At 37.2% G+C, this 25,546-nt stretch overlaps 1 protein-coding gene across 1 annotated transcript; it reads right to left on the bottom strand.

Annotated features, from left to right (window-relative positions):
- Positions 1-2,570: 2,570 nt before the first annotated feature.
- ndufaf7 (NADH:ubiquinone oxidoreductase complex assembly factor 7) lies at positions 2,571-21,391 on the bottom strand. Its single transcript, XM_077220247.1, has 10 exons — positions 21,153-21,391; positions 16,159-16,319; positions 14,579-14,659; positions 14,295-14,405; positions 13,487-13,697; positions 13,352-13,410; positions 13,149-13,262; positions 12,432-12,575; positions 7,248-7,421; positions 2,571-4,936 (listed from the first exon to the last, which is right to left on the bottom strand). The coding sequence occupies exons 1-10, from the start codon at positions 21,190-21,192 to the stop codon at positions 4,733-4,735; spliced, it is 1,299 nt and encodes a 432-aa protein (XP_077076362.1). The 5' UTR covers positions 21,193-21,391; the 3' UTR covers positions 2,571-4,732.
- Between the last annotated feature and the right edge of the window lie 4,155 nt (positions 21,392-25,546).

The following is a 25,546-nucleotide window of genomic DNA, read 5'->3' as shown; positions in this document are numbered from 1 at the left end:
TACTGGATGTTTAAACTGCCCGGTTCCCATCAAAGTCATATGTATTTGATTTTTTTTTCTATTTAGTGTTTCTCTTATTACTGCTGCTGTTATTGTCCTGGCTTCCAGCCAGGAGCGTTCCACACTACACAGCTCTTTCCTGCAATCTGTCATTACCGTATGCGCCACGTAACTCCACTGAGGAAGCCCAGTGGTTACTCTCAGGCCCGCCCACAGAAATGACTGGGCCCCTGAAAAGGTCCAGTGAATGGGTCGTCCCCAAATCTGCTAGGCTACTCATATCATGCCTGTGGGCTCTCTCTCGCTCTCTCGCTCTCTCTCTCTCTCTCTCTCTCTCTCTCTCATTAACATACATTTAACTGAGAGAGACTTACTCAGTGATGGGGGCTACATTGGTACACACACACACACCAAGGTTAACAAACAATCTGCACTGTAAACCCGAACAAGTTGGCAAAACTCAAAACATTTAAAGGCATGGTTGAATATGATTTCACTTTTCTAACTTTAGTTAGTGTGTAATGTTGCTGTTTGAGCATAAACAACATTACAAATGAACCATGAACACGTTACAGTGCACCCCACAAACACAATCAAGCCTTCGAAAAAAGGTGTTTTACCAATCGATTGCCTCAAGTTATGAAATTCAAAGTTTAAGTAAGCAGAACTGGCAAATTGTATTTTGTACTTAAACATTTCAAGGTAAGAACAATTAAGATTTATGAGTACACTAATTAATACATTTAATATGTCCAAAAAACAGGTGATGTCATACTTTGTAGTAGTGCTATCGTGGCGTAATAATCTGTTTGGTTGTCAAATGTATTACCTGAATGAAATGAAATCGATTGTATCGTCCTGTGGAATCATTAATTCACAGACAGCATAAGATGTTCAACTAATAAAGATCTTCATCGCTGACGCTGGCAAACAATATGATGCATTTGAAGATTTGCTCTCACTTGACTGTACTGTAGTCCACGGCCGCTTCATCCAACGCTTGTGATGTTCTTAAATCTTCCTGTTAGACAACTTCGAGTCAAGTGTGAATTGAAAGCGCTTCAGACGATTCAGTGCGTGCAGGAACTGAACAGATCATTCAAACTGATTCGCGAACCGATTTAGACAGATCTGCCAACTTGTTTGATGAAGTCTTTGAACAGAATCGACTCAAAAGAGTGATTCATTTGTGAATTGAGCATCGCTCATGCCCAGAAAAAAAGATACAGCGCGCTTGGAATAAACTACGCATTTAACACGTATTGCATTAAAATAAAGTAACGAGAGGAATGTCACCCAACGTAACGAAGTAAAAGGTTTCTTTTTTTTATTAGAGATGTACTCGTGTACTACATACCTGACATACCAACTAAATGTAGGCTACTACAATAGCTAATAATTATTTTGTTCATGTCACTTTGCTGCTGACCGCAAACTGGCGCGAAGCACTGGCGTTTTTGACGTTACGTTACGTAAAAAAAAAAAAAATAGCCTGCTCAGACCATTTTCAGGTGAGGGGTGTTTCATTTTGACACAGGCAACATTTTACTCAAGCAGCATTAAATAAAATGCATTTTTTTCTCACTTTTTCAAAAATCAATGGTGCTTTTTTGGTTCAAAATAAAATATGGTAACCTGTTTATATTTAGAATGAACATAATTATTGCTGGACTGCATGGGCCCCCCCTAGCGGCTGGGCCCCAGAAAACGTTCCCCGGTCATCTTCTTCATTTACCGGTATTGTCAAGCGGATTTCTTCCGTTTGTTCAAAGTCATTCATACCAAGCTGATATTTCTTGACTTTTTCCATGTATGGTATTGCTCATTTTTCTCTTTTTAGAGCTTTACCTACTATATCAAAAATCTCTATTTTGCCTTCATCTCGTTTGCTAATGGTTTTTATTATATTTTCAGCTTCTGGGGTTTTACACTGTAATTGTATTTTACAGTTTTGATTTTTCCCTAATTCTTGCATCCATTGCAAGACTGCTAGACCTACTTCACTTTCCTCAAATTTTCCTGCTTTCAGTCCTTCTTTGGACGGAAGGAAGCCACAGGAGTATTTCCCCTGGTTCCATCTCTTGGACTGATGTCTCTGCCTGTATGGCTATCTTTTGCCATCCTAGTACACGAGAATCACCCCATGTATATGCTTGCTGGATATTTTCTGGGCTTTTGCTGCCATAGCTTAGCCTCTTGGGTAACTCTTTACCTTATTTCTTATGTGCACATTTAACCCTTTCTGGGTTTTCTTTAAATAATCTTTTCTAGATTATTTCTTCCTGACTATGTTTCTCTAGTCGTCTTTTATTTGGTGATTTATCGTTCCTTCTTATCATTAAGCATATCCACGCACACGCTATTTAGCAGGCGCTTAACTGTTCAATTCTGGCCAGTAATTGAACAATTAAAGCCCCACGTTGGGCGCCATGTATTACGGTGTGTGCTTTAACCTTACACCTTTAACCTTATTATTTATTATCCTCAGGTTAGGTAGAGCAAGTCAAATCTGACCTAAATCATAAGCGTTCAAATGGTACTTACAACTTGTTCAGAAGACTCCTCTGTGGTTTAGTTCTTGCTCAAGGTTTATTAACAATACTGGTAGACAATTGCTTGCAATTAGTATAATAGTTATTTAGTAATATTCCAAAAATAAAAGTTAAACCAAAACTAATAGCAAAGTTACAATATAAAGCAAGGTATAGATCAAAGGTACAATCAGCTGGTTTTCTGGCGTCGAGAGATACCGCTAAATCAGTATCTGCTTGTCCCGTCTTCTCATCAGTCTTTTATACTCAAACAGTTCACTGACGAAGTCAAACTCTCTTCTGTTCTCATCAACTGGAGAGCTGCCAAGTCTTCCATGACTCTTTTAAGGTGTTTCTGACGTAGCCTGGCCTCTCTCTTCTTGGCTCTTTTTCTCTTGGTTCTCCGTTTCTTCGTCTGTAAAATATACCTTATCTACAGCATTACATTTTTCTTAAAAGCAATTCTTATCTAATACATACATGCTCTACTCTAAGTTACTTAATATAAACATTTACTACTTTTATAAGGTAAAATATACATGCATAATTGATATTAATTTTTGTATATAATTTCCAATACATTTTCATGCAGCATTACTATTTGGGTTACCTAAAAGTACTACAAAGCAAAACAGACATCAATCAATTGCAAATAATCATCTTCATTAACAAGATACAAATATGACTAACAAGAATACTGAAAGTGTTTATTTGTGATTGTTGACTTATTTCAAGAAAAGTGACCTACAGTAAATGAACTTTGGCTAGAACTTATCATAACCCCCATTATGAAATCCATTACCAAATCATGGAAAGTTGGGAAGCACATGACCATACGGACACTATGCTTTTTACTGTAAAACAAGGATATCACACTTTGGTGCTTGACTGCACAGAAAAAATCTAATATTCCCTCTTGCAATACGAAGAAACCTTGACCTTCAAGACTGTCAAATCTGAGCTTTCGTTGAACTTTACCAAGATCGACTTGACTGCAAAGACTTTATCTACAGCTCAAGTCTTTGACACTCATTAAATGGATAGTTCACCCACAACTGAAAATTGTGTCATCATTTACACACCATCATGTTGTTCCAAACCTGTATGAGTTTCTCTGTTCTTTCTTTGTTCTTCAATCCACTGCTGAATATTAATTCCATAGCCTTTCCACAAATTTCATTATTATTCCCGTTTAAATTGTAATTATTCTGCTATGAGCTAAATTTACTTGTTTCCCTTATAATAATTACAACTAGAACAAATACAGTTACGTCAGAACTAATATGAAAATAAAAAGATTCATGACATGATTCTTAAACATTTTGACCAGTGATATTACATGGCTCATAGTGAGAGTTTTCCGAGGGATGAGGTTGAGGACCGATCACGTAAGAATGTGCATTTGATTTTGAAATTTCTATAAAGAAGTTTAAAAAACACAAAAAGAGTAAAAAGTTAACACCTAATTTATCTAGGGCTATGATTAATTTTGACAGAATCATTGATATTGATCTTTCATCAGGCTCTTAATTATTGAATTAACTTAATAAAATGTATTAAAACTGGGAATATTTACAGAAAAAAAAAAAGTCATAGTGTCACCCTTAATTCTCCTTTTTAGTTGCCCTTATGAAAGTTTACCATAGTTTATGCATGTATCCAGAACTCAAACGTGGAAATAGTAACATCATGGTAGTCACAGGTAAAACCATGCAACATTACACGCTTTATTTATCACTTGATATAGAAGTGCAAGTTTCGTCAAGCCTTTGGAGTATCAGGCTTTAGGCATTTCATATCCTCCAGATGTCACCCACATATGTCATTGAAGCTGTCTTCGTTTAGAGAAGCAATTTCATACAATTTACTTATTTCTTGTAAGGCATAAATTACTGTAATTTCTTTCGTACTATGGAATAAAATGGTGGCTTATCTGAAATGAGACGGTCTCGATAATGTATATGACTGGCAAGTGCGAGGATGCTGCCTTTGATTTCGCTCACGTTTTTATTCACTCCTTTAGGTGGACTTTTAGTGGGCTTAAGTAGAGAACAGTAAATGTGGGTATAGGGGGTGATTTCAGACAGAAGGGAGAAATGTGCTTGATACTATAAAAACGAGTGCAGTCCAATGTACATACCCAAGATCTACATCTAGTTGTGTAGTTATTCAGAACACGTGGATGTTGAGTCCATTTACAGTCATTGTGTAGTCAGCTCAGTAAAGCCCGCCACGGGCACCGGCATCGAGTTCTTCTGACTCCCTTGACTTTGAGCTAGCCGACCTTGACCGAGCACAGAGAAGAACTGAAACCTGTGCCCCATCTTCTCAGGGTTGATCAGCATGTCGTAGCTGTTGATGAGCTGTGCTCTGGTGGAAGGGTCATCACAGCTCCTCAGGAGGACCTGAAACACAACATGAAAATACATGAGATAAAGCAATTCTCCCAGAAAAATTTTCATTGTTTTGGGTCAGTTATCAAAATACTACACATTTACACTTCTATTGTTTTTATATACAGATAGTTGTAAATACTATATCCTAACCCTAACAGAAAACTTCATGTAAACAAACTTTTTTTTGTAACATTGTCTTTACTGTAATTTTTTATCCATATATTGCATCCTTTCTAAAAGTATTTATTTCTTTTAAAAACAAAATCTTGCTTATCCCAAACTTCTGAAGGGTACCCGACAGTAATTTAAAATTATTCTATTGGCCTTGTAGTGATCTTTTTCTTTGTAGAAAAGTTAGAAGCTCAGACCAGGAGACGGTGGAAGTTTTCCAAGCAGAAGTTCTTTATTGCTTGTCTGTAGCTGCAGTCATTCCAACATCGTCTGACTTCTTGAGTCAAACATTGTAATATATATACACATTATAAGAGGGATGGATTACATTGTGATGGTGGAAACTCATATACAGGTTTAGGAACCGGTATTAAAAGAGAGAGGGGAAAACTTATTCAAACCCTGAGACTCCAGAACAGGAGTGACAGGACTCTCTCTTGCTAAGACAAAAGCTCGCGAGAGTCTCCAAGAGTTTCATTAACATGTTTCATTTAACTTACAATAGAACGAAAACCCGTCTGACAGCTGTATATAGAGACACAGAATAAAACAGGAGTTTCGTGCTCCACAGCTGAATGCTAAATTCAAGTTACAGAACTTTCTCAGTTTATATATGAAACTAAATTAAACATTTGACAAAGTTGTATTCCTTCAGCCTTTAACTCATGCACTCTCAGGGACCTATTTTAAAGGGGTGGTTGATTGCGATTTCACTTTTTTCATTTTAAATAGTGTGTAATGTTGCTGTTGGTGTATTAACAGTATCTGCAAAATTGCTGCACTGAAAGTTCAACGTAAGCAGAGATACCGTCTTTTAAAAATCAGAAAGTTTAATGCCTACAAAAACGACTGCAATGGGACTACAAAGAGATACTTCCCGGGTTTTATACGTAACTAACCCATACATTTACATCAACCCTCCCTCCGGAATATGCAAAAACTGGGGCATAGCCATATTTCTGCGGCTTTGTCGAAGAGGAAGAGTTCTTAGTGGAGAGCAGTAGCCATGCCGTCGAAAGTGTGTTATTTTCACCCAGCTGTCAGGTCTTCTGTGTTCGGACTTCCTACGGACGCTGTAGTTCGTCAACAATGGCTACAATTTATGTTTGATTATGTTCCAGAAAATTACAATCGTAATTTAGCTCTCAATTCAATGCCGGATTCAACAAGAAACTGTTACTAAAGTATGAATCAGTTGTTGGGCCACAACCTAAAAGTAAGACTTAATAATTTTAAATGTATTTGCATGTATAATTTTAGACGTAGGGCTAATGTTTTAGTTTTAACAAGGACGTAAACAAATGCCAACGCTGGCTTTAGTAGCCACTTAGTCATGCTGTGTCTATGACAAACGCGTACAAACATTTTGGACCTGAATTTGTAATTATGTACTAATTTTGTAAATGTATTTTCCATACTTTATGACCTAATTTTTCGATTTGATCAAGAACGTAAACCAATGCCAATGCTGTTTGTTTATAGTAGCCAGTTATTTCGATGCTATTTTGTGTGTATAAGAGAAACGTGTATAAAGTTCAAAAAATTAAATGTAATCGTAACAGCAAACTTAAACCTAGCCTAAAGAAAACGATACACCGAGTAAACTAACTTTTGTGAATAGATAAATGGTTGTTCATTATATCGATAAAACACCTGTTGGAGACCATCTTTTGCAGCGATTTTTGTGTGAGCATATCAGTGAACACCCCAGACCACTCGGTGAGTTTTATGTTTTTTTAAACTAAAGTATAATGAGTTTTATGAATGATTCTATCAGTGCCCCTATGAAAGCATTGTGGAGGTGGGGGGGTGCTAATACAGAAACCGAAAATTCTCGGGACAGCAACATTTGTCCAAATTTCAATCTTAACCGTTCTATTTCATTAGAAACGATCTTAAAACAGGGCTTTAAGTGTGAAATACCAAACTTGTCCTTTAAACCGCAAGCTGACCATCTACGGGACAAAGTGTACACGTGTTGTGGACCTGCCTATAGGCAGACATTACTAACGCGCTTTTTAAATAACAAAAAAAAATGTGTGCCATTTATTTTAGACCAAGTTTCAGTTGGTCAATGGCCAAAAAAATAATAATTGTGTGTCAGGATGCTTTGGAAGAAGTGCACAGACATTACTTCAGTCTTTCTCACCTGCAGGCGTGAGTCAATGCCCATGTTCTTCAGGAAGGATCTTTGTGTGACGGGTCCCAAGCAGGTCACCTGATTCCCTGTCATTCTCCTCAGGTAACTGAAGTCCACGTCTGCTGTCAAGTCTGCCATGCCAGGCGCTTCCAAGACATTGTGGAGGTGATGGCCTTTAAATCCCTGCCACAAACATAAACTTTGACAACAAATTTATGCAGAAAAAACATGTAAATAATAAATGATCTTGTAGACAGTTGTAGGCACTTGCTAAATGTAACCAATGACGTACATCCACGTAAATAAGACTTTCATTTGGCGAGGGAGGAACATAAAAATGAACACTCATGTCATTTCAAATCCATATGACTTACTCATATCAAGATCAATAAGTACTTGAGGAAATTTGAGGGGAAAAATGTGGGCAAATAATAAGTATGCAGCATAGTGGTGACAAAGTGCATGAAGCACCTTGGTTTCCGGATCAACACCGAACATCCTAAACTTTTATATTGTATGCAATTTACCTCCTCTGTTGTAAGAGCCATGATCTGCATGTTAATGAAGTACAGGCGCCCCATTGATTGAGATGGTCCTCACTGTCCAATTCTACAGTTCATTTGCTCAGGATTTGATCACACCAAATAGTGCGGAAACAATTAAAGGGTTTACTTAGATCTTCTCTATGATAAATCAAGCTTATTAGGTTAATTCAAGTATTCTACTGTTTTCCTTTTCCTTTAGTGTGTAATGTATCTGTTTGTGCATGTATAGGATTTGCAAAGTTACAAAGCTCGTAGTCTCCCACAAAGCGATTTATTCGAACAGAGAACACTGATCCAGACCTGCCTAAAACAAGTCCAGAAATCACTGTCATAAAATATTAGCATAATGCCCACCCAAATGCATACACAATGAGAGAAGACAAGGCATCAGTGAACTGTAGTGTTGTCATCACGTCGTGTGTTTGGATGTGAAAGCAAAACCCCTTTGTTTGCACTCTGAAAACAGATGAAATTAGGAATCAGTGGTTAAGATTTAGTTATAATTATGTTCTTGCGCAGTACAACCCAAAAGTTTGCTTGTGTAGTGCCGGATAAACACAAGTCATGCTTGCAATGTCAGTTCCAATCGATTTGCTTGATCGTCCACATTTTCAGAACGTGACTCTAACTAACATGGTAAATTAGATGACATTATTAATTGTTTGTGTTTATAATTGCTTTAAAGGCTTTAGACTCTGAAACTCACGATTATGGTAAGGGATGTTACATTTTCAACACACACTTGGTGTTCGGCCAAACACAACACACTGGGACAGCTGGCCAATCAGAGCACTCTAGGCTTTTCGGGATGAGGGGCTTTATAGAAATAAGGGCCCGTATTCATAAATATTCTAAGAATCCTCTCAGAAAACTCCTAATTTAGATTAAAAACTTCTACGTAGGAGTCTTAGCTTAAGAGCGATTCAGGACCGATCTGAGAGCAACTCTGAACAAGGAAAAGACAAAAACTTTCATCTTAGTGAGGAGGCTGGGCTAACCCCGTTGCTTTGTATGACACAATTTTTTAAAGACTGTGATTTGTTGGTTGTCCAAGAAGGAACAAAGAGAGCGATTTTAAGTATAGAGTCTATTCTAAGCCTTCACTTTGAAATTACATGCGTAATTTTTCCTATTTTACTGTTACACACACACACACACACACACACACACACACACACATTATATATATGTATATATATATATTTTTTTTTTTACCATTCTGTTAATTTTCTATAAGGTATTTGATTGGCTTAGAATGAAAAAAAATGTTCCACTCTTTCCAATTACACTGATTGCTGGCATGTATATTTAAGTGGTGGTTTGAATGTTGGTTTTAATGTAGCAAACATGGAATCAAAAACAAGAAGGTCGAGTAAGCCCAACTGGACAGTGGAACAGTGTTTACTGTGAGCCCAGTTAGTGGATGAAAAACAAAGCCATCCTTAAAGGAAAATTTGGGCCGGGTGTCACAGCACGGGGCAAGAAGCAGACGTGGGAGCTTATAGCGCAAACTATTAACGGTTCATTCCCCTGTGCGCACCAGAGAAGCCAAGTATATACATAAATGTAGTGTTTTGAGCCTGCACGGTGTCCAGTGGAAACGAATGAACTGCGACACAATAAGAGGTTCTGAAAGTGCTGTAATTGTTTGTGTGATCACTCTGCTTACAGAAGGTTGTGACAGACCCAAATCATCACTGCTGCATTGTTGCATTTTCCCAGTTGCCAAATATCGCAATGTAGTGATTACTTTCATTTCTGGCGCAATAGCATTTCTGAGCAGTGTCGGATATGTTAGCGTGTCTCTAATAAGATCGGTCACAAACATGATCCCTGCACAATCTAATCTATAGCGTCTTATTAACTCACTGTCATCCATTGTCTGCAACACATTTCTTCTCCCTCTTCGTCTTTCTGTCATTTTCTCCTCAGCTAAAGAAACTCTTAAGCCTCTTAAAAGTCCTCGTCCGTACTCCTAACAATTTTGACCTTAAGACCTCTTTTAAGGGTTAAGATGCTTTCTGAATTACTTTTTTCTTTCCTAGGATTTTTATTTAAGAGTAAACGCCCACATTTCTAAGAATTTTCTTAGAATTTTGTCACTAGGAGCTACTCTTTGCATTAATATTCTTTATGAATACAGGCCTAGGTGTTTCAGACAGACTGGGTATATATTGTGGTGCAGGTGTGACGTCACTTTGTGGGCCAACCGACAGTTCGCATCACACTGGTTCCCTCAACAAAAACCCAGTAGGATTTTCCCATAGGCAGATGGCCACAACTTTTATTAATTTTGAAGCCTTAATGCAGTTGCCAGAAGTAAAACGCTAAAGGTAGGCTATTAATGAACTATGAACTATTATTAATGAACGGTCACATGACTTCAACGTCACCATCACTAAGCTTCCGACAACTCTTTCAGTTTTCATCTAAAAACATTTTCCCAGAAAGTCTGAGTAAGAATAGTTTGTAAGAACACAATTATAAGCATAACGATGCTGTAAAAGCGGACTAAGTTTACCTTTTAGTCCCATTTAGCCACTTGTTAGCAACCGCCTATTTCAAGACACGTAACAGCTTCAAAAAAATCACGAGTGGGGTGATACTGATGTATTTGTGTACAGTGCTAAAATGCAAGTCGCTTCAGCGTTTTGGCCAACAAAGTGATGTCATACCAATAATGTACAGTATGTGAAAAATCATGTGTTTTTTGAACATTTAAGCATGTTTACCTATTCTCTTTCTTGTTTTCAAAGTGTTTCTTTGAGGGAACTTTGTGATCTGGTCAATAAGATGAAAAAAACTACATCTTCACTTGATGTCATTCCTTCTGAGATTATTAAAGCCCCTTTTTCTGAAATCGGTACTTCCATTCAGTCATTGATTAACTTGTCTCTAAGTGCTGGGGTAGTCCCAAAATTTTTTTAACATGCTGTAGTTCAACCTTTGCTTAAGAAACAGGGTTTGGATGAAAACTGTCTTGATAATTATCGGCCTGTCTCTATGCTTTCATTTTTGTCTAAACTCTTAGAAAAAGTTGTATATTCACAATTGATCTCCTTTTTGAATGCAGCTAAATTAACAGAACCTCTCCAATCTGGTTTCTCTGCCCATCATAGCACTGAGTCTGGTTTGCTTAAAGTATTCAATGACATTTTGCTAGCAGCGGATAGTGGTAAAAATTCAGTTCTGTTGCTCCTTGATCTTACAGATGCTTTTGATACAGTTGAACATGATATTCTTCTCTGCTGGTTAGAAAATTTGTTTGGTATTGGGGGTACTGTTTTGCAGTGGTTTAATTCTTATCTTAGAGACAGGTTTTTTTCTGTTGAGTTGGGGAAGTTTTCTTCGTCTGTTGCTCCTATTATCTGTGGAGTGCCTCAGGGATCCATTTTAGGGCCACTCCTTTTTAATTTATATATGCGACCTTTGGGAGACATTATTAGGAGACATAAAGTTGCATTTCACCTTTATGCTGATGATACATTCCATTGACAGCTGGTGATACCATTCAACCCTTATTGGGCTGCCTAGGGGACATTAAAAATTGGCTTTCCAATAACTTTCTCAGACTTAATGAAAATAAAACGGAAATAATCGTCTTTGGTCCCTCTAAGTTAAGAAGTAGTCTCACAAATGACCTCGGCAAGCACTTCCCCTCAGTCTCTTCCCAGGTCAGGAATCTTTGTGTCATTATGGACTCTGAACTTTGTTTAACTAAACAAATTAATATAGTTGTCAAAAACAGTTTTTATCAGTTACGAATAATTTCGAGACTGAAATCATTTTTAACTCCTAATGATCTGGAGAAAGTCATTCATGCTTTTATTACCTCCCGTCTTGACTATTGTAATTCATTATATTTGGGTCTTCCTCAGTCATCCATTGCACGTTTACAGATGGTACAAAATGCTGCTGCACGGTTGTTGACTGGGGCAAAGAAAACTGATCACATTACACCGGTTTTGGCCTCTCATCATTGGCTTCCTGTCTATCTCAGAATTCAATTTAAAATGTTGTTGTTTGTTTATAAAGCTCTCAATGGCCAAGCTCCGTCTTATCTCTCAGATCATCTTATTCCTTTTTCATCCTCCAGATCATTAAGATCTTCTGATAGAGCTCTCTTAGTTGTCCCTCGTTCACGCCTAAAGACAAAGGGTGATAGGGCTTTTTCTATTGCGGCCCCCCACTCTAGAACCAACTACCACTGGACATTCGGTCTTGCAACGTCTATCACAACCTTTAAAATGAAGTTAAAAACATATTTTTATTCCCAGGCATTTTAAAATGTTAAAATTTCTTTCTTTCTTTTTTTTTTTTCTGTTACATTGTTTATTGTTTTGTATGTGTTGTCTATTTTTATTCTTTGACTTTGTTCAGCGCTTTGATCAGCTTTGCTTTGATAAATGTGCTATATAAATAAATGTTTCTTACTTACTTACTCTTACACACAATGAACAAAATAAGGAACTATTAAAATAGCAACATTATGACTGCTTAAAGAAGCCCATGTTAGTCGAAATTAATACATTTCACAGCTCTGCAAATGATCATGTTCACAAACTTCCACAAGATAAGAACACTACAACTATCCAGCACTGACCACATCATAGAAAGTCTGAGAGAGAAGACTATCAATGGTACATACTCTGAAAGTATCAGTTTTTGTTCCATCATGCCCATAGTCAACAATCAATGCTGCGCCCCCGTCATCTGCAATCCGATTGGCCAGTTTCTGAACAATGACTCCACCTTCTGGACACACTTCAACATGCTGCCTGTTTTCATCTTTCTGAAAATAACAATTGACAGGGTTCACTGACAAACAAGAATGTACAAAAGGATGAAACATAGAAATCTTTTAAAAACACAAATGCCAAGTATTTTTTAATACATTTTTGAATCAGGAATATTGTCATTTTCTTATGGTTTTACCTCTTGACAACTTAAACATTTCATAAAAAGTTAAATTGATCTGAGAGACACAGATTATTTAGAGACACAGGCATTAATGTTGGATTACCATTACAATGGTGTAAATATGCAAAAAAGGATGTTTCCCTCTTATGTCAGCATTATTTATATATTGCCAGACTTTAGACAAGCACATAGAGGGATAATATAACCCTCTCGCCCACGCTGCAGGCATTTAAGTCAAAGACGCATCTTTTTAGCCTGGCGTTTGAGGCAGAGCAAAGTTAATTGTTTTTAAGGTGTTGTGGGAATGTACATATTTGCTTTTTTTTATTATTATATATTCTATACTTCTTTTTAAACTTACTATTTTGGAAAGCATTTCAATTAACTTATGTTGCTTTTACACGGCCACATAACAAATGTTCTCAGCGAAGGAGGGAGAGCTCACCTGTATAAGCATGCTGGAGGCCAGTGTGGGTCTGTGAGAAACCACAAATCTCAGTTTTTCTGGACTTTCAGGGTCAATATCAACCATCACTTCCCGCCAGCCATTCTCTTTTCTCTAAAAGAAAAAGAAAAAATCCTTTAATGTAATGCTAATGTTTAAGTTTGAAAATTATTATTTAAAATTAACTTATGCTAAGATTGTACCTGAAACTTGTGAATGGGTAAAGCATCAAAAAACTCATGGGCAAGGAAGACACTAAAACCTGGCAAAAGGAAAACAGACTTTGATTACAACAAGAAAGCATCATTACCTTATCAAGGAGTTTTATGTGTGCGTACCTCTAGGGACATCCTCTATCCTGTGGTACCAGTTTATAGGTAGGCCAGTAAATGTGATGCCACTGCGGTAAACAAGCTGATCAACATTACATGTCCATGTCTGATCTCCAGTTAGACATTTGGCCTGAAGTTGACTTAACTTTGGACTGACCTCCACAAGATGAACAGAGATATCAGTCTCTCCCAAGACAGCTTTTAACTGACTGAAAACCTGGCAAATAAGAACACAACACTTGCTCATATGAAATTTAGGGCATCCCCACACTTGAAAACACATAAAGTATTCCTTTGGTACTCTAAATTGTACTTGTGCTGTCGTTATGTTTTGCTATGTTGCTATCCTTGCGTTACACCAGCATTATTTTCGTGTTTTAAACAAGACTGCCTTCCATGGTGAAAAATTACTTGCCCTCTCTCCTTCTATTTTCAAATTGAAGGTTCTTTATGGGCATGACCAATATTTTTACTGTTGCAAAAGTTGATCAGCAGAACCCCAGTCACAAACAAGATGACTGATTCGACAAAACTGGGCATATTTGTTTCTGTAAGAAATTATTTGAGGAGGATTGTTTTCAGATCCCTTGCAATGTGTTCTTCAACATCATAATGCTTAAGCATTATAGGAGAAGCAATCATTGTGGTACACAATTTTACTTGGATTTAAAAGTTAGATTTTTGTGAAGGTTTTGAATGAAAGACCAAGAAGCAATTTTACACATCCTGTTTTGCTCAGATTTACCAAAAGTGCCAGTATTAATGCATTTTATGGTGCCTTTCCCTACCAGACAATATCTATTGGAGTATTTACCCTCAGGATGTCACTGGCCAGTGAACCTCTACCTGGTCCGAGCTCCACTAACTGGAACACACTGGATTTCCCCGCTGCCATCCACTCACTGACACACCAGACACCCAACAGCTGTGGAAGAAAGAGCACACATATATATATATATATATATATATATATATATATATATATATATATATATATATATATATATATATATATATATATACACACACTTCTTTTTTTTTTCTTTTTTTTATAAATGTATGGTTTTATATTCAAGTATTATTAAAAACAATGCTTACCTCACCAAAAATCTGACTGAGCTCTGGTGATGTAATAAAATCACCGCCTGCTCCAAGCATGTCATTTTTCACATAATATCCCTGAAAACACAAAAAAATTAATTTTATTTTTTGGCGAAAGAGCAATAACAATCTAATTAGCTCTTGTAATGTCTAAAAGTGGGTGGGTAGATTAAAATGAATGCATAAATGATTATTGTTTTAGACTCACATTCATATAATCCATTAAGAGGGGGAAAAAAGAGCAAAAAAAGATTCTATTAAAACTCAAGATTCTCATCCAAACTCTTAGGATTGCATTAGGATCGTGCGAAGTTTGCTTTATCCAAATTATCAGATTTACCTGGCTCTATAATGTGAAAATGAATGAATGGAGGTATTTATATATCGCATTTCCTATATACTGATGTATACCCAAAGCGCTATACGCTAATGTTAGGCGTCTCTCCTCAACCACCAGTGTGCAGCAAAACATTAACTGTCAAACTTTTTACATTTGTGTCAGACACTGTTGCTCTCGTTCAGTGGATTATGCACATGATAAAGTAGGTCGAACCCGCCACGAATCTTTCTTGGTGCGTTTACAATGACTCGTGTATTGTTAGAGCTCTGTACTTATGAACAAGATGGGATAGATGCTGTACAGTGGTACAGACCGCATCCTCTTTGCTTCTGAAGATGGTGGCTATGAACCCGTTTGGTCCATATATAGACGAGTTTACTGATGAAGTTGGGGATGAGATCATGTTATAGAGTTTTTATTTCACAATACACAACTGAAAAAAAACCTACAACATTTAGTGTATGACAAATGTGTGCTACTGTTTAATACACGAGAAGCGCGTTCAAGTCCCACCTGTTACTGCCTTATCCCCCCTCAGAAACATCACTGACATTCATGACCTCTAGACTAGATTACTGTAATGCACTACTAGCTGGTTGTTCTTCATCCTCAATAAACAAGTTATAATTAGTCCAAAATGCATGATCATATAACACCAATTTTATTATTTCTACACTGGTTAAGTTCCGTATCAATTATAAAGTATTTTTAAAGACCTATAAGGCCCTAAACGGTTTAGCTCCTGTGTATTTAACTGATCTTCTATCGCCTTAGAATCCATCACGCTCTTTAAGATCACAAAACTCTGGGCTTTTGGTTGTACCTATCATATGTAAGATTTTTTCTAGAATCACTTTTGCTGCTTTACATTAACCACTAGCCAAGTTTATATTTTACATACATTTGTGTTTTTTTTCTCAATAATTAAGTAGTGTGTATTTAGTGGATAGTGTTTAACACATGAAAAATAGTGATCATCAGTTCTACACACACACAAAGGTAGATATTCTACAATGATCAAGAAAAAAACAGCACATATATCATATCATTATCGGCAAATAATCCGAATTGAATTGGTTATGAAAAAGGGTATCGTGCACCCTAATTTAATCGTTCAAATAAGGACTGTGATTCATCTGAAAAGTTACATTTTTACCCAGCCCTAATTGTAATGATACAAAACGTTTAGGAATTCCATAATACACAGAATAAAAAGTGATTGTGATATGATACATACTGACACTGGATTAGTGAGTGACTCCCTCATATACTCAGCTACTGAGATTGGACCTGTGGCAGTGATCTTGGAAATAAGATGTTTAAGGATGGATGTGTTTGACTCCAGTCTCCGGGTGGAAGAGTTTGAGCAGGATCGGCTTCCACACATGGTCCACAGCACTTATGCAGAGCAAAAAATAATAATAAGCACATCTTGTAAGTGAAGCCCTAATAGATTGTACAAAAAAATTAACATCAGCATCGAGAAATGATTTCTGAAGGATCATGTGACATTGAAGACTGGAGAAATGGCTTGTGAAAATGCAGTTTTGCCATCACATGAATACATTATATTTTAAATTATATTAAAAAAGAAAACTTTAACTGTAATAATATTACTATTTTACTGTATTTATCATCAAATAAATGGAGTCTTGGAGAGCAGAAGAGACTTCTTTCAAATATCAAATATTCCCAAATACAGCACGACTCGAGTATCTTATTGCTTTTATAAAATGGTTACCGTACAATACAAATATTAAAGCTGAAAATATATGGACGAGATCTCACGATATTAAAATGTAACGTTATTTCTTGTCGAGACGAAAATCTGTTATATGATATCAGTATATTACACCATTTAAAATCATAATAGCATAGTGCTATTGTGAAATCACAAATTTAATAAAATAAATATACGCGCTGCGGGTTTTAGAGTGAAGCAAGATGCTGTAAATATTAACGCGTGCAGGTTACGTGTTTCCTTTCACAGTAAATGCTGCACCACACAAGCTCAGCCTCTGCATGTGCTGCTTTTTTTGGTTTCCAATAACTTGCATTTGGGAACGCATATAAGGATATAATGTAAATATAAAGTCTGACGTGCTTTGTGTTTCATAGCGAAGTGTTGTGCTGTTATCATTTACATATTTATAGCACGTTTCAGCACCTCGGTTAACAAACTCCATCTCTGCATATGCTGTGAGTTTGGGTTGCTTATAACGTCCATCTGGGCACACAACCTGCGTCATTTCTCTAGATTTGTAACGTAAATAATTTATAAACCTACGCCAACACAGGAGAATACATCAATATATCACATCTATGCATATTTGATCATGCTGTAAGGTGTAGCAACAACAATCACCAGACTGTTGGCGCCTTCAACAGGCCTTTGTTATAATACGTCATGTAGGTACACAAGTTGATCATGTATAAATTGTTTACAGTGGTGGTCAGAATTATTGGCACCCCTGGTAAATATCATCAAAAATGGCTGTAAAACATAAATCTGCATTGTTTATCCTTTTGATCTTTCATTCAAAAATCTTACTCTTTTGAAGTAAAATAATTGAAAGTGGGGGGTAAATCAAATTATGAAATGCTTTTCTCCAAAACACGCTGGCCATAATTATTGGCTCCCTGCAGGGACGTACTGGGACTGAAATTAAGCCCGGGACTTTAAGATGGAGAGGCCTTTTATGCGAGTGACCAGAAGTATTTTTTTGCAGTTATTTTAATTCTAATTTTGTTTTTATTGTAAAAGAGAATCAGATTACACTGAAGACATTCAAGAAATTTTAGGATGACACCTGACTAAGCAAGTCACCACTGCACAAAACACAATCAGGTCAGCAAAACCCAATCTCGAACACATAAGTCACGGTATACTGCTAACTACCAGCATGTCATGTGTACAGTCAGTCGGAGTGATAAAATAGTTACAAAAACTAATAAATACCCACTCAAATACTGCAGTCCCATACAATAGAGATGTGTGTGTGTCCTCACTTTCAATTCTCCCTGGCTCAGCTTCCCCTGTGCTGGACGCTGCCTCTGCTTACTGATTGTACAGATGAGAAGAATATCAGTAATAAATATGACTAAGAATAATACTTTTTCTAATTAAATCTGTGCTTCAGTCAGGTTATTATCTAGTATGTGGAACTATTGGCATTTTATCATGTAAATATGTAATATTGTTCTGTATTTTTCTAGTTTGTGTTTGTGTGTGTGTGTGTCCTTAATCAAGCTTTGATTTATTGATTGATATGCCTAATATGATTGGCAACCCAGCCCTGCACACTGCCCCCGTACCTGTCACTGTTTTTGTACTGGTTCCATTCTCCTCATCCTCCTGCTCTTCTTTCTCTTGCTGCTTTCCTTCCTCCCCCTTCTCCTCCTCCTCATCCTTCTCTCCCTACTCATCAATATGACTGCAGCATTTAGCTGCCTCTTGTGCCAACATTTTTTTCTTTCTAATTCTTATTTTTTCGGCCCCACCCATTTCTTTCTCTTCTTTCCTTCTTTTCACCATTTTTACCATCCGTCTCTGTTGCATTCACACAAACCCGCCAAACATGACCAAAAGTAAACTCCTTTGATCGGCGCCTAGTTTGAGCCAATCGGATGTCAGGAAAAACGAGGATCAGTCCAAGTTGGGAGGGGCCGCTCGTATCCCCCCTCAGATTGAAAGTATTGGCTTGGCCCGGTCTGAAAAACACACATACACAGTGTTCTGCTGCAGCTGAGTGGCCGGTTAGGCCGGTCGCGTATCATTAAAAAAAACAAAAAACTCTTTGACCACCGGCCGGTCTTCGGCCTGAAATGCACCGGCCGTTCGGGATTGTTCCCGGTATTCCCGATGGCCAATCCGCCCCTGGCTCCCTGTTATTAAATGCTTTTTTGCAACCTCCTTTTGCCAAGATAACAGCTCTGAGTTTTCTCCTATAATGCCTGATGTATTTGGAGAACAACTGACAAGAGATCAGAGACCATTCCTTTATACAGAATCTCTCCAGATCCTGCAGATTCACAGATCCATGTTGGCGCTGCTTCTCTTCAGTTCACCATTTTCTATAGGGTTCAGTTTAGGGGACTGGGACAGTCATGGCAGAAGCTTCATTTTGTGCTCAGTTACCCATTTTTGTATTGATTTTGATGTTTGTTTTGGACCGTTGTCCTGATGGAAGATCCAACCACAGCCCATTATAAGAGCAGAGGCAGACAGGTTTTTATTTTTTATCTGTTGGTATTTGATAGAATCCATGATACCATGCATCTGAACAAGATGTCCAGGACCTCCAGCAGAAAAATATGCCCACAACAAAAAAGATCCAGCAATATATTTAACCGTAGACATGGGGTATTTTTTACCCCTGTTTGCACCAAACACATCTGGTGGGTTTGCTGCCAAAAAGCCCTTTTTTGTTTCATCTGACCATAGAATCCAGTATTGTCGTGTCTGACAACTGAATATGCTGGAGCTAGTTTTTGGATGAGCAAGGAGGATTTTTCTTAAAACCCTCCCAAACAACATGTGGTGATGTAGGTTTGATATATTTTTTTAGGCTTTCTTACCCCCAAGACTCAAGTAATCTCTTGGATTCTAAGGAATTTGGCTTCTTTTAATTTTGGCATATTTAAACTCCTGTGAAACAAGAAGTCATAACTAGACAATTTCATATTCCTAGTCACCTACTCGTAAAAATTTCTAGGGGTACCAATAATTGTGGCCAACCTGATTTGTAGAAAAACATTTATTTCAAAATGTGACTCAACATTCTGACCACCACTGTATTTCCTTATGTATTTTAAAGTATATATATATGCACCACCTGACATTTTGGGGGTTTAAGATACATCATAAATTCATATTTATTATTTAAATGAACTGAAAATGAATTCAAACTAAATAGGTTCTATAGAATCCAGTGATATGTCATTAATTTATCAATTTCATTTAAAAGGAAATAATGCACTTGGAAATGTACATATATATAGCCCTGTTTCGGATTAGCAGTATTGTTTACACTATTACATGTAAAATGTAAGCAGTATGTATATTTACCGTATGCATGCATAGTAGGCTATTTAATATCAGGCCCGGATTGGCTAATCGGGAGCACCGGGAGAATTCCCGGTGGGCCGGTCTGTTTTATTGGCTAGGAGGGCCGGTGTTGTCATGGCACTGGGTTGAATCCTTTCCCTAGGCTGAAGTCACAGCGCAGCCCCACTATTTTTTTATTATTATTTTCTCGCAGCCCCACAGCAAAAAAAAGTCAGTTGTTAGAGATGTGCGAACAAAAAATAAGAGATACAACTAATAGCACCTACGAGTCAGGGCCACCATAGCGCGAGGATAACCGACCTCATCATCAGCACTCAAACACCGCTCGTCGGCAAAGGCAAAATGCTTGACCGATCAAAGCAGGATAAATGTTCACAGAAGCGCGAACCTCGCCCGAATCCCAACGCGGCGCGTTCACGAGATAAGATGCAAGTGGCTAAACTAAACAGCTGTTTTACGATAGAAGTTTTAAACGACCGACATAAATAATCAGTTTGCAAAGACTGTATCAATCAAAGCTCAGCTTCGGGGAGGGGAGATTTACAGGTAAAGAGACTGAGAAAAGAAGAACGAGAGCAGGAGATGGAGATAAGGAGAGCAGGTAGCAATAGCCTATTGCATACTGTGCCCAGAATGAGAATAACTTGTCTTTATTACAATGGATTCCTATTTAACACAGATATACATAAGTTTTTTGCCAATGACAGTGGAAAAATAATATGCCCCCGAACCCCCTAGCAAGATCACTTTTGGGACCTCTGTATTTATAAAACCCTGTGTACGGCTATTGCACTGAACAGAAAATTATATTTTTGAAAAATACAATGAATTACAAGGCTGTACAGAACATTATTGCAGACTTATATACTGAGGTTTTAATTACATTTGTTTAATATAGTCAGTCGGGAACTAAAGTGGGCCGGTCTAAGGCATGAAACTCCAAGGCTGAAAATGAGTCCCACTCCGGCCCTGTTTAATATTTATTTGATTAGACCGTAAGTTTTATTTTGAGTGACACTCGAAGAGCCAAGCACGCGACGTAGTGACAACGACAACATTGCAGCACACTACTGTCTGAAGCTTTATCACTGAAGAAGTTATATATTTTGGTGCTCAACACGTTAATGTAGTGTATCACTTTGAGCAAAATAATCTCATCTCACCTTCTGGCATTAGCCGCTTCAGCCTCAGCACAGTCCTCATGCTTCTCTCATTAACACCTTATGTCATGCCCCGAAATCATAAACATTAATGAGTCAACATTGAGCTGCAACACACACCGCTGTCACAAGTCCTTCATTTCTGAGTCGTCTTCTTCTGTTTATTGGTAGATCGCACTTCAGATCAGTGCATTACTGCCATCTCCTGGCAGTTTACAATAGTACCCTTCCTTCCTCTTTAACCAGAGCTGAAAGCTCAACAAACCAGGGGTGTTTCTCAAACGGAAGGCTGCATCCTACTGAGGCCGTGTCCTTCCTAGTCCAGTCCTTCAGAGGCTTGTAGGCTAGAGTCCTCCTCATTATTAAACGCTATAATATAATATAAACGAGTTTATATTATAATATAATATAAACGAGACGGTATAGGAAGTGAGCATGGCTACGTCATAAATGTTTCCACCCGCGTTCACAGCACTTAAAATACTATTTAAACTTAATTTTGGAAAAATACTTTGTATTACAAATCTTTATTTTAACTGGCTTTCTATTAATACAGTCAAGTGAATGACAACCGTCTGTGGTCTCCCAGTGGCTTACAATACTGGCAGATTAGCAGAGCCGGCCCGAGCCTTTTGGGGGCCCTAAGCAGAATTTGATTTGGGGGCCCCCTCCCACTACACGAAGTCACCTGTGCTTGACGATTATTGACACAAATGTCACGCAATAATGATACATTATAAATGAATAGAGTGAGGTTATGTATTATTACAAAATAAATACTAAATAAAAAATAGATGCCTACTTAAATAAAAAAGTTGAAACTTTTACTTTACTCTTTTACTAACTCTTTGAAACTTCTTAAAACAAACTGTCTCAAAACTTATATAAATAAATTAGTTGCAAAAAATAATGACAAAACTGAGAAATCAGAAACATAATAAGAGCAAGTGTTCAACAATGACAATTATTGTTGAAAATTGTAAAAATATTATTATTATTTCTCAACTGTCTCAATACAGTGTAACTGTCCTCAAAATCTTTTTTATTATTATTATTGTAACAGACTTTGTTGGATTGTACATGACAGAATCCAACAAAGTCTGTTACTATAATAGCCTACCGGTAATGTACTGGCGCTCGTTGTATGTGTGTATGCAATCTATTTTTCCCCTCGGGGCTTGCCGTAGATAGGAATTGGTCGTGCGCACTTGGTACTGGAGTGTCGCGGGTTTTTGGAGTTAGTGATCTGATGTGTGGTATAATAAAGTGGAGAAGAGTTCAAACTGCTATGTTTAATATTTATTCAAACTGCTAACCTTACACCTAGAAGGTTAAGTTCCCCTGCGGCTATTTTCTCCAACTTAAACCGATACCGTGACTATGCTGTTGCAGTTGCGCAAGAATTGTCTATGCACTCGCGAGGTGTCTAGATTATGCGCATGACTTAAACGCTGGCAGACACAGCAGCAGTTGTTGGCAGGTATATTGATCATGAAATCAGAATTTTCTTGTCTTTAATTATTCATTCATTCATTCATTTATGTCACTTGTTTAAGTCATTTAAAAAAAAAAAATTAACTCGATTGGACCAGGGGGCCCCAAGCAGCCGCTTAGTTCGCTTATGCCTCGCAGATTAGTGTTAAGTGGTTAATTAAGGGACAGAAAGCTCTCAGATTTCATAAAAGATGTTCCGAAGATGAACGAATTAATGACAGAATTTTCACTTTTGGGTGAACTAACCCTTTAAATGCTACTCCCCAATATTTAGTTTGTAATTTAAAAAAATATATTTGTTGAAACATATGTATTGATTTATACAAATAAAGAATCTGTTTTTTATTTATTTCAAAGTGTATTTTATTTATTAAAATAATGTCATAAATAAAAATAAATAGTAAATTCAACTGTTGGGTTATTTTTAACCCAACTGACTTTTAACCCACAGCTGGGAAGGTGCTATACCACCCCATAGTTGGGTAACTCATTGAGTTATTTTTAACCCAACACATGAGTATGAGAAAATAAACCTCTTGGTTTTAGCTTGAACAATTGTCTTCTTTAACTATATTGGGAAATAGGCTATTATCTGATATACGATCCTTAAATATGTGTTAGTGATCGTTTTTTGTCTCTTAAACCCTTTTATAATGATCATGTTAAAAGAACAGGTGTTCGGATTTCTGTCCCTCCATTGAAAGTCTATTCACCCATAACTCTGAGCTTCAAAACGTTCATTAAGAATCATGAATCGAGCAGTTTAATACAAGTCTTTTGAAGAGACACAAGTGCTTTAAATGAGGAGCAGAATTAATTTAGGCTTATTCACATTTGACGGCTCAATCCGACTAAAAAACTTTCATGTAAACACTTTAAAAGACAAGTTCGGTATTTTACACTTTTAAGATCGTTTCTGATTAAATATAATCAGGTATGGCTGGTTTGCTGCTATGAGTAGGAGAGCGCAGGAATTGAGCCTTGTAGGTCTTCGTCGGGGGTACACAGGGCCGTAGCTAGAGAATCCGGAGCCCCCTGAAAAAATATTGATGTGGGCCCCCCACCACCCTCCACCAATATATTGTATGCATACTCATATATTGTGTGCGAACTGTACAATATATGAGCATGGAGGGCTTATAGGGTTTTCTTACAAAATAACAAAGCAGATAACAAATAAATGTAAATAAAGGTTTTTAATGAACATCAGTCTTGCCTTCTGAATCCTTGGGCATAATAGTTTTCAGGTCTGTCTGACTGGTATGGCTAGCTTTCTAACGATCACCTCACGCTCATGATCTAACCTCTCTGGCAAGTGGCAATAATCCTTGATCAGTTTTCAAAAAATCTCCTTCACTCTCGCCTTCATTTCTCCCTGCGCTTGATGAGTTTGGGCTGTCTGTGACTGTGTCCTGCCGGATCCAGGGCGTTTCCAGATCTGACGAAGGACTTTCGCCTGGACCTGATGACAATGCAGTGCTGAAGTGCCAACTAGCCTCTCCCTATGGAGGATCCCTATACCACTCTACAGATAAAGCGTTGTGGAATTTTTCGGTTCGCGTACCGACCCAAAGTGATAAGATAAAATAAAATTCTGCATCAAAATTTATAGACAAGACAAGTAGGTTGTTTAGGCATGGTTTGTAAGGAATTACAAACCTGCGCACATATAACGCACATAACTATAGAATCAATTCTTAATGCGCATGTGAACGCCATCAGCGTCTATCACAGGTTTACGTTTAAAGTCTGTTTAGAGAGAACGGTGTCGTCTTAGCGACCCCTAATTTAATAACAAATGATCATTTAGACGGAAGTGAATCAATCAAAACTAACTTTAGCTGGAAAAAACATTTTTCAAGAACCACTATAAAACCAAACCAATCTCTGTTACCTTAAATTATATGTTTATCTCTGTAAAGTTGCTTTGAAACTATCTACATTGTTAAAAGCGCTATATAAATGAGGATGACTTGACTTGACCGGTGCTACTTTCAGCTTCTTCACTAACTGATGTTGGCCTACTGTCATGCATTTGCTGGGTTGAGGAACCTGTCTCTGTAGACAACAAATACCATCAGTTCAGTCAAAATAGATGTGACTAGTAAATATATTAAATATAAATAATAAAGTGATTCCTGACAAGTTAATATACCCAATGAGTATCTTAAAATTCAATAAAATTACAACTAATAAAAAATTAACAAAAAGCTAAAAATTCAATAATAATAAGACCAATTTAAAAAAAAGGAACAGAAAAATAATATTTTTTCCCCCATCAGTATGTTATAATTAATAATCAAAAAGTAAACATTAAGAAATTGACAAGAATGTAGTCAAATTAAAAAAATAAAATGATTTATTGTCTTATTATGTATTTTAATAAAGATAATATGGAACTGGTAATATAATATTAAAATAAAGCTCATACATTTATTCATTCAAGTGCAGTATGTTGTATTTGTGCTTCTTGATGTAATACATCATCAGCTGGCAGGTTATATGCATAATACAATGCGTCTTGACTCGTGTCAATTTTTGAACTATTTACAGTGAAAAAAAGACAGGGATTTTGACCGCATAATCATTCAGTCGATTGTTGCGCACCGATAATGAAAAGTGACAGAACCCAGCAGGCTGTAGTGTAGATGGTAGTTTTCTTATTCCCAGCGAAATAAAAATACACTAACCTGTCTTAAAGAACATCTTTATCGACAGGGATCCAACAACTATACTGGCCTCCCTGTCCTTCTTTTCGTGGCGTTTCTGATAACCTAATTTATATTTTCTTTTTCCCGACATTTTTCAGTCAGACAGTTCCACCAGTTTAACCTGTTCAGGCAATGCCGCCTCAACTCTGATTGGTTCTCTTCACGAGCTGGGGTGGAACACAATTTTATTGG

The sequence above is a fragment of the Siphateles boraxobius genome, unplaced genomic scaffold (assembly GCF_051911475.1).
Source record: "Siphateles boraxobius isolate OS27281-9 unplaced genomic scaffold, OSU_SipBor_1 8, whole genome shotgun sequence".
Classification (NCBI taxonomy): domain Eukaryota; kingdom Metazoa; phylum Chordata; class Actinopteri; order Cypriniformes; family Leuciscidae; genus Siphateles; species Siphateles boraxobius.
This window is presented reverse-complemented; position numbering and strand designations above follow the sequence as displayed.

Excerpts from the sequence above, each read along its gene's own strand:
- ndufaf7 (XM_077220247.1), bottom strand. The coding sequence starts at position 21,192 with ATGAGGACTGTGCTGAGGCTGAAGCGGCTAATGCCAGAAG. Across the intron at positions 14,660-16,158 it reads CACTCACTAATCCAGTGTCA|GGATATTATGTGAAAAATGA; the intron begins GTATGTATCATA and ends TTGTGTTTTCAG. Across the intron at positions 14,406-14,578 it reads TCAGTCAGATTTTTGGTGAG|CTGTTGGGTGTCTGGTGTGT; the intron begins GTAAGCATTGTT and ends TTTCTTCCACAG.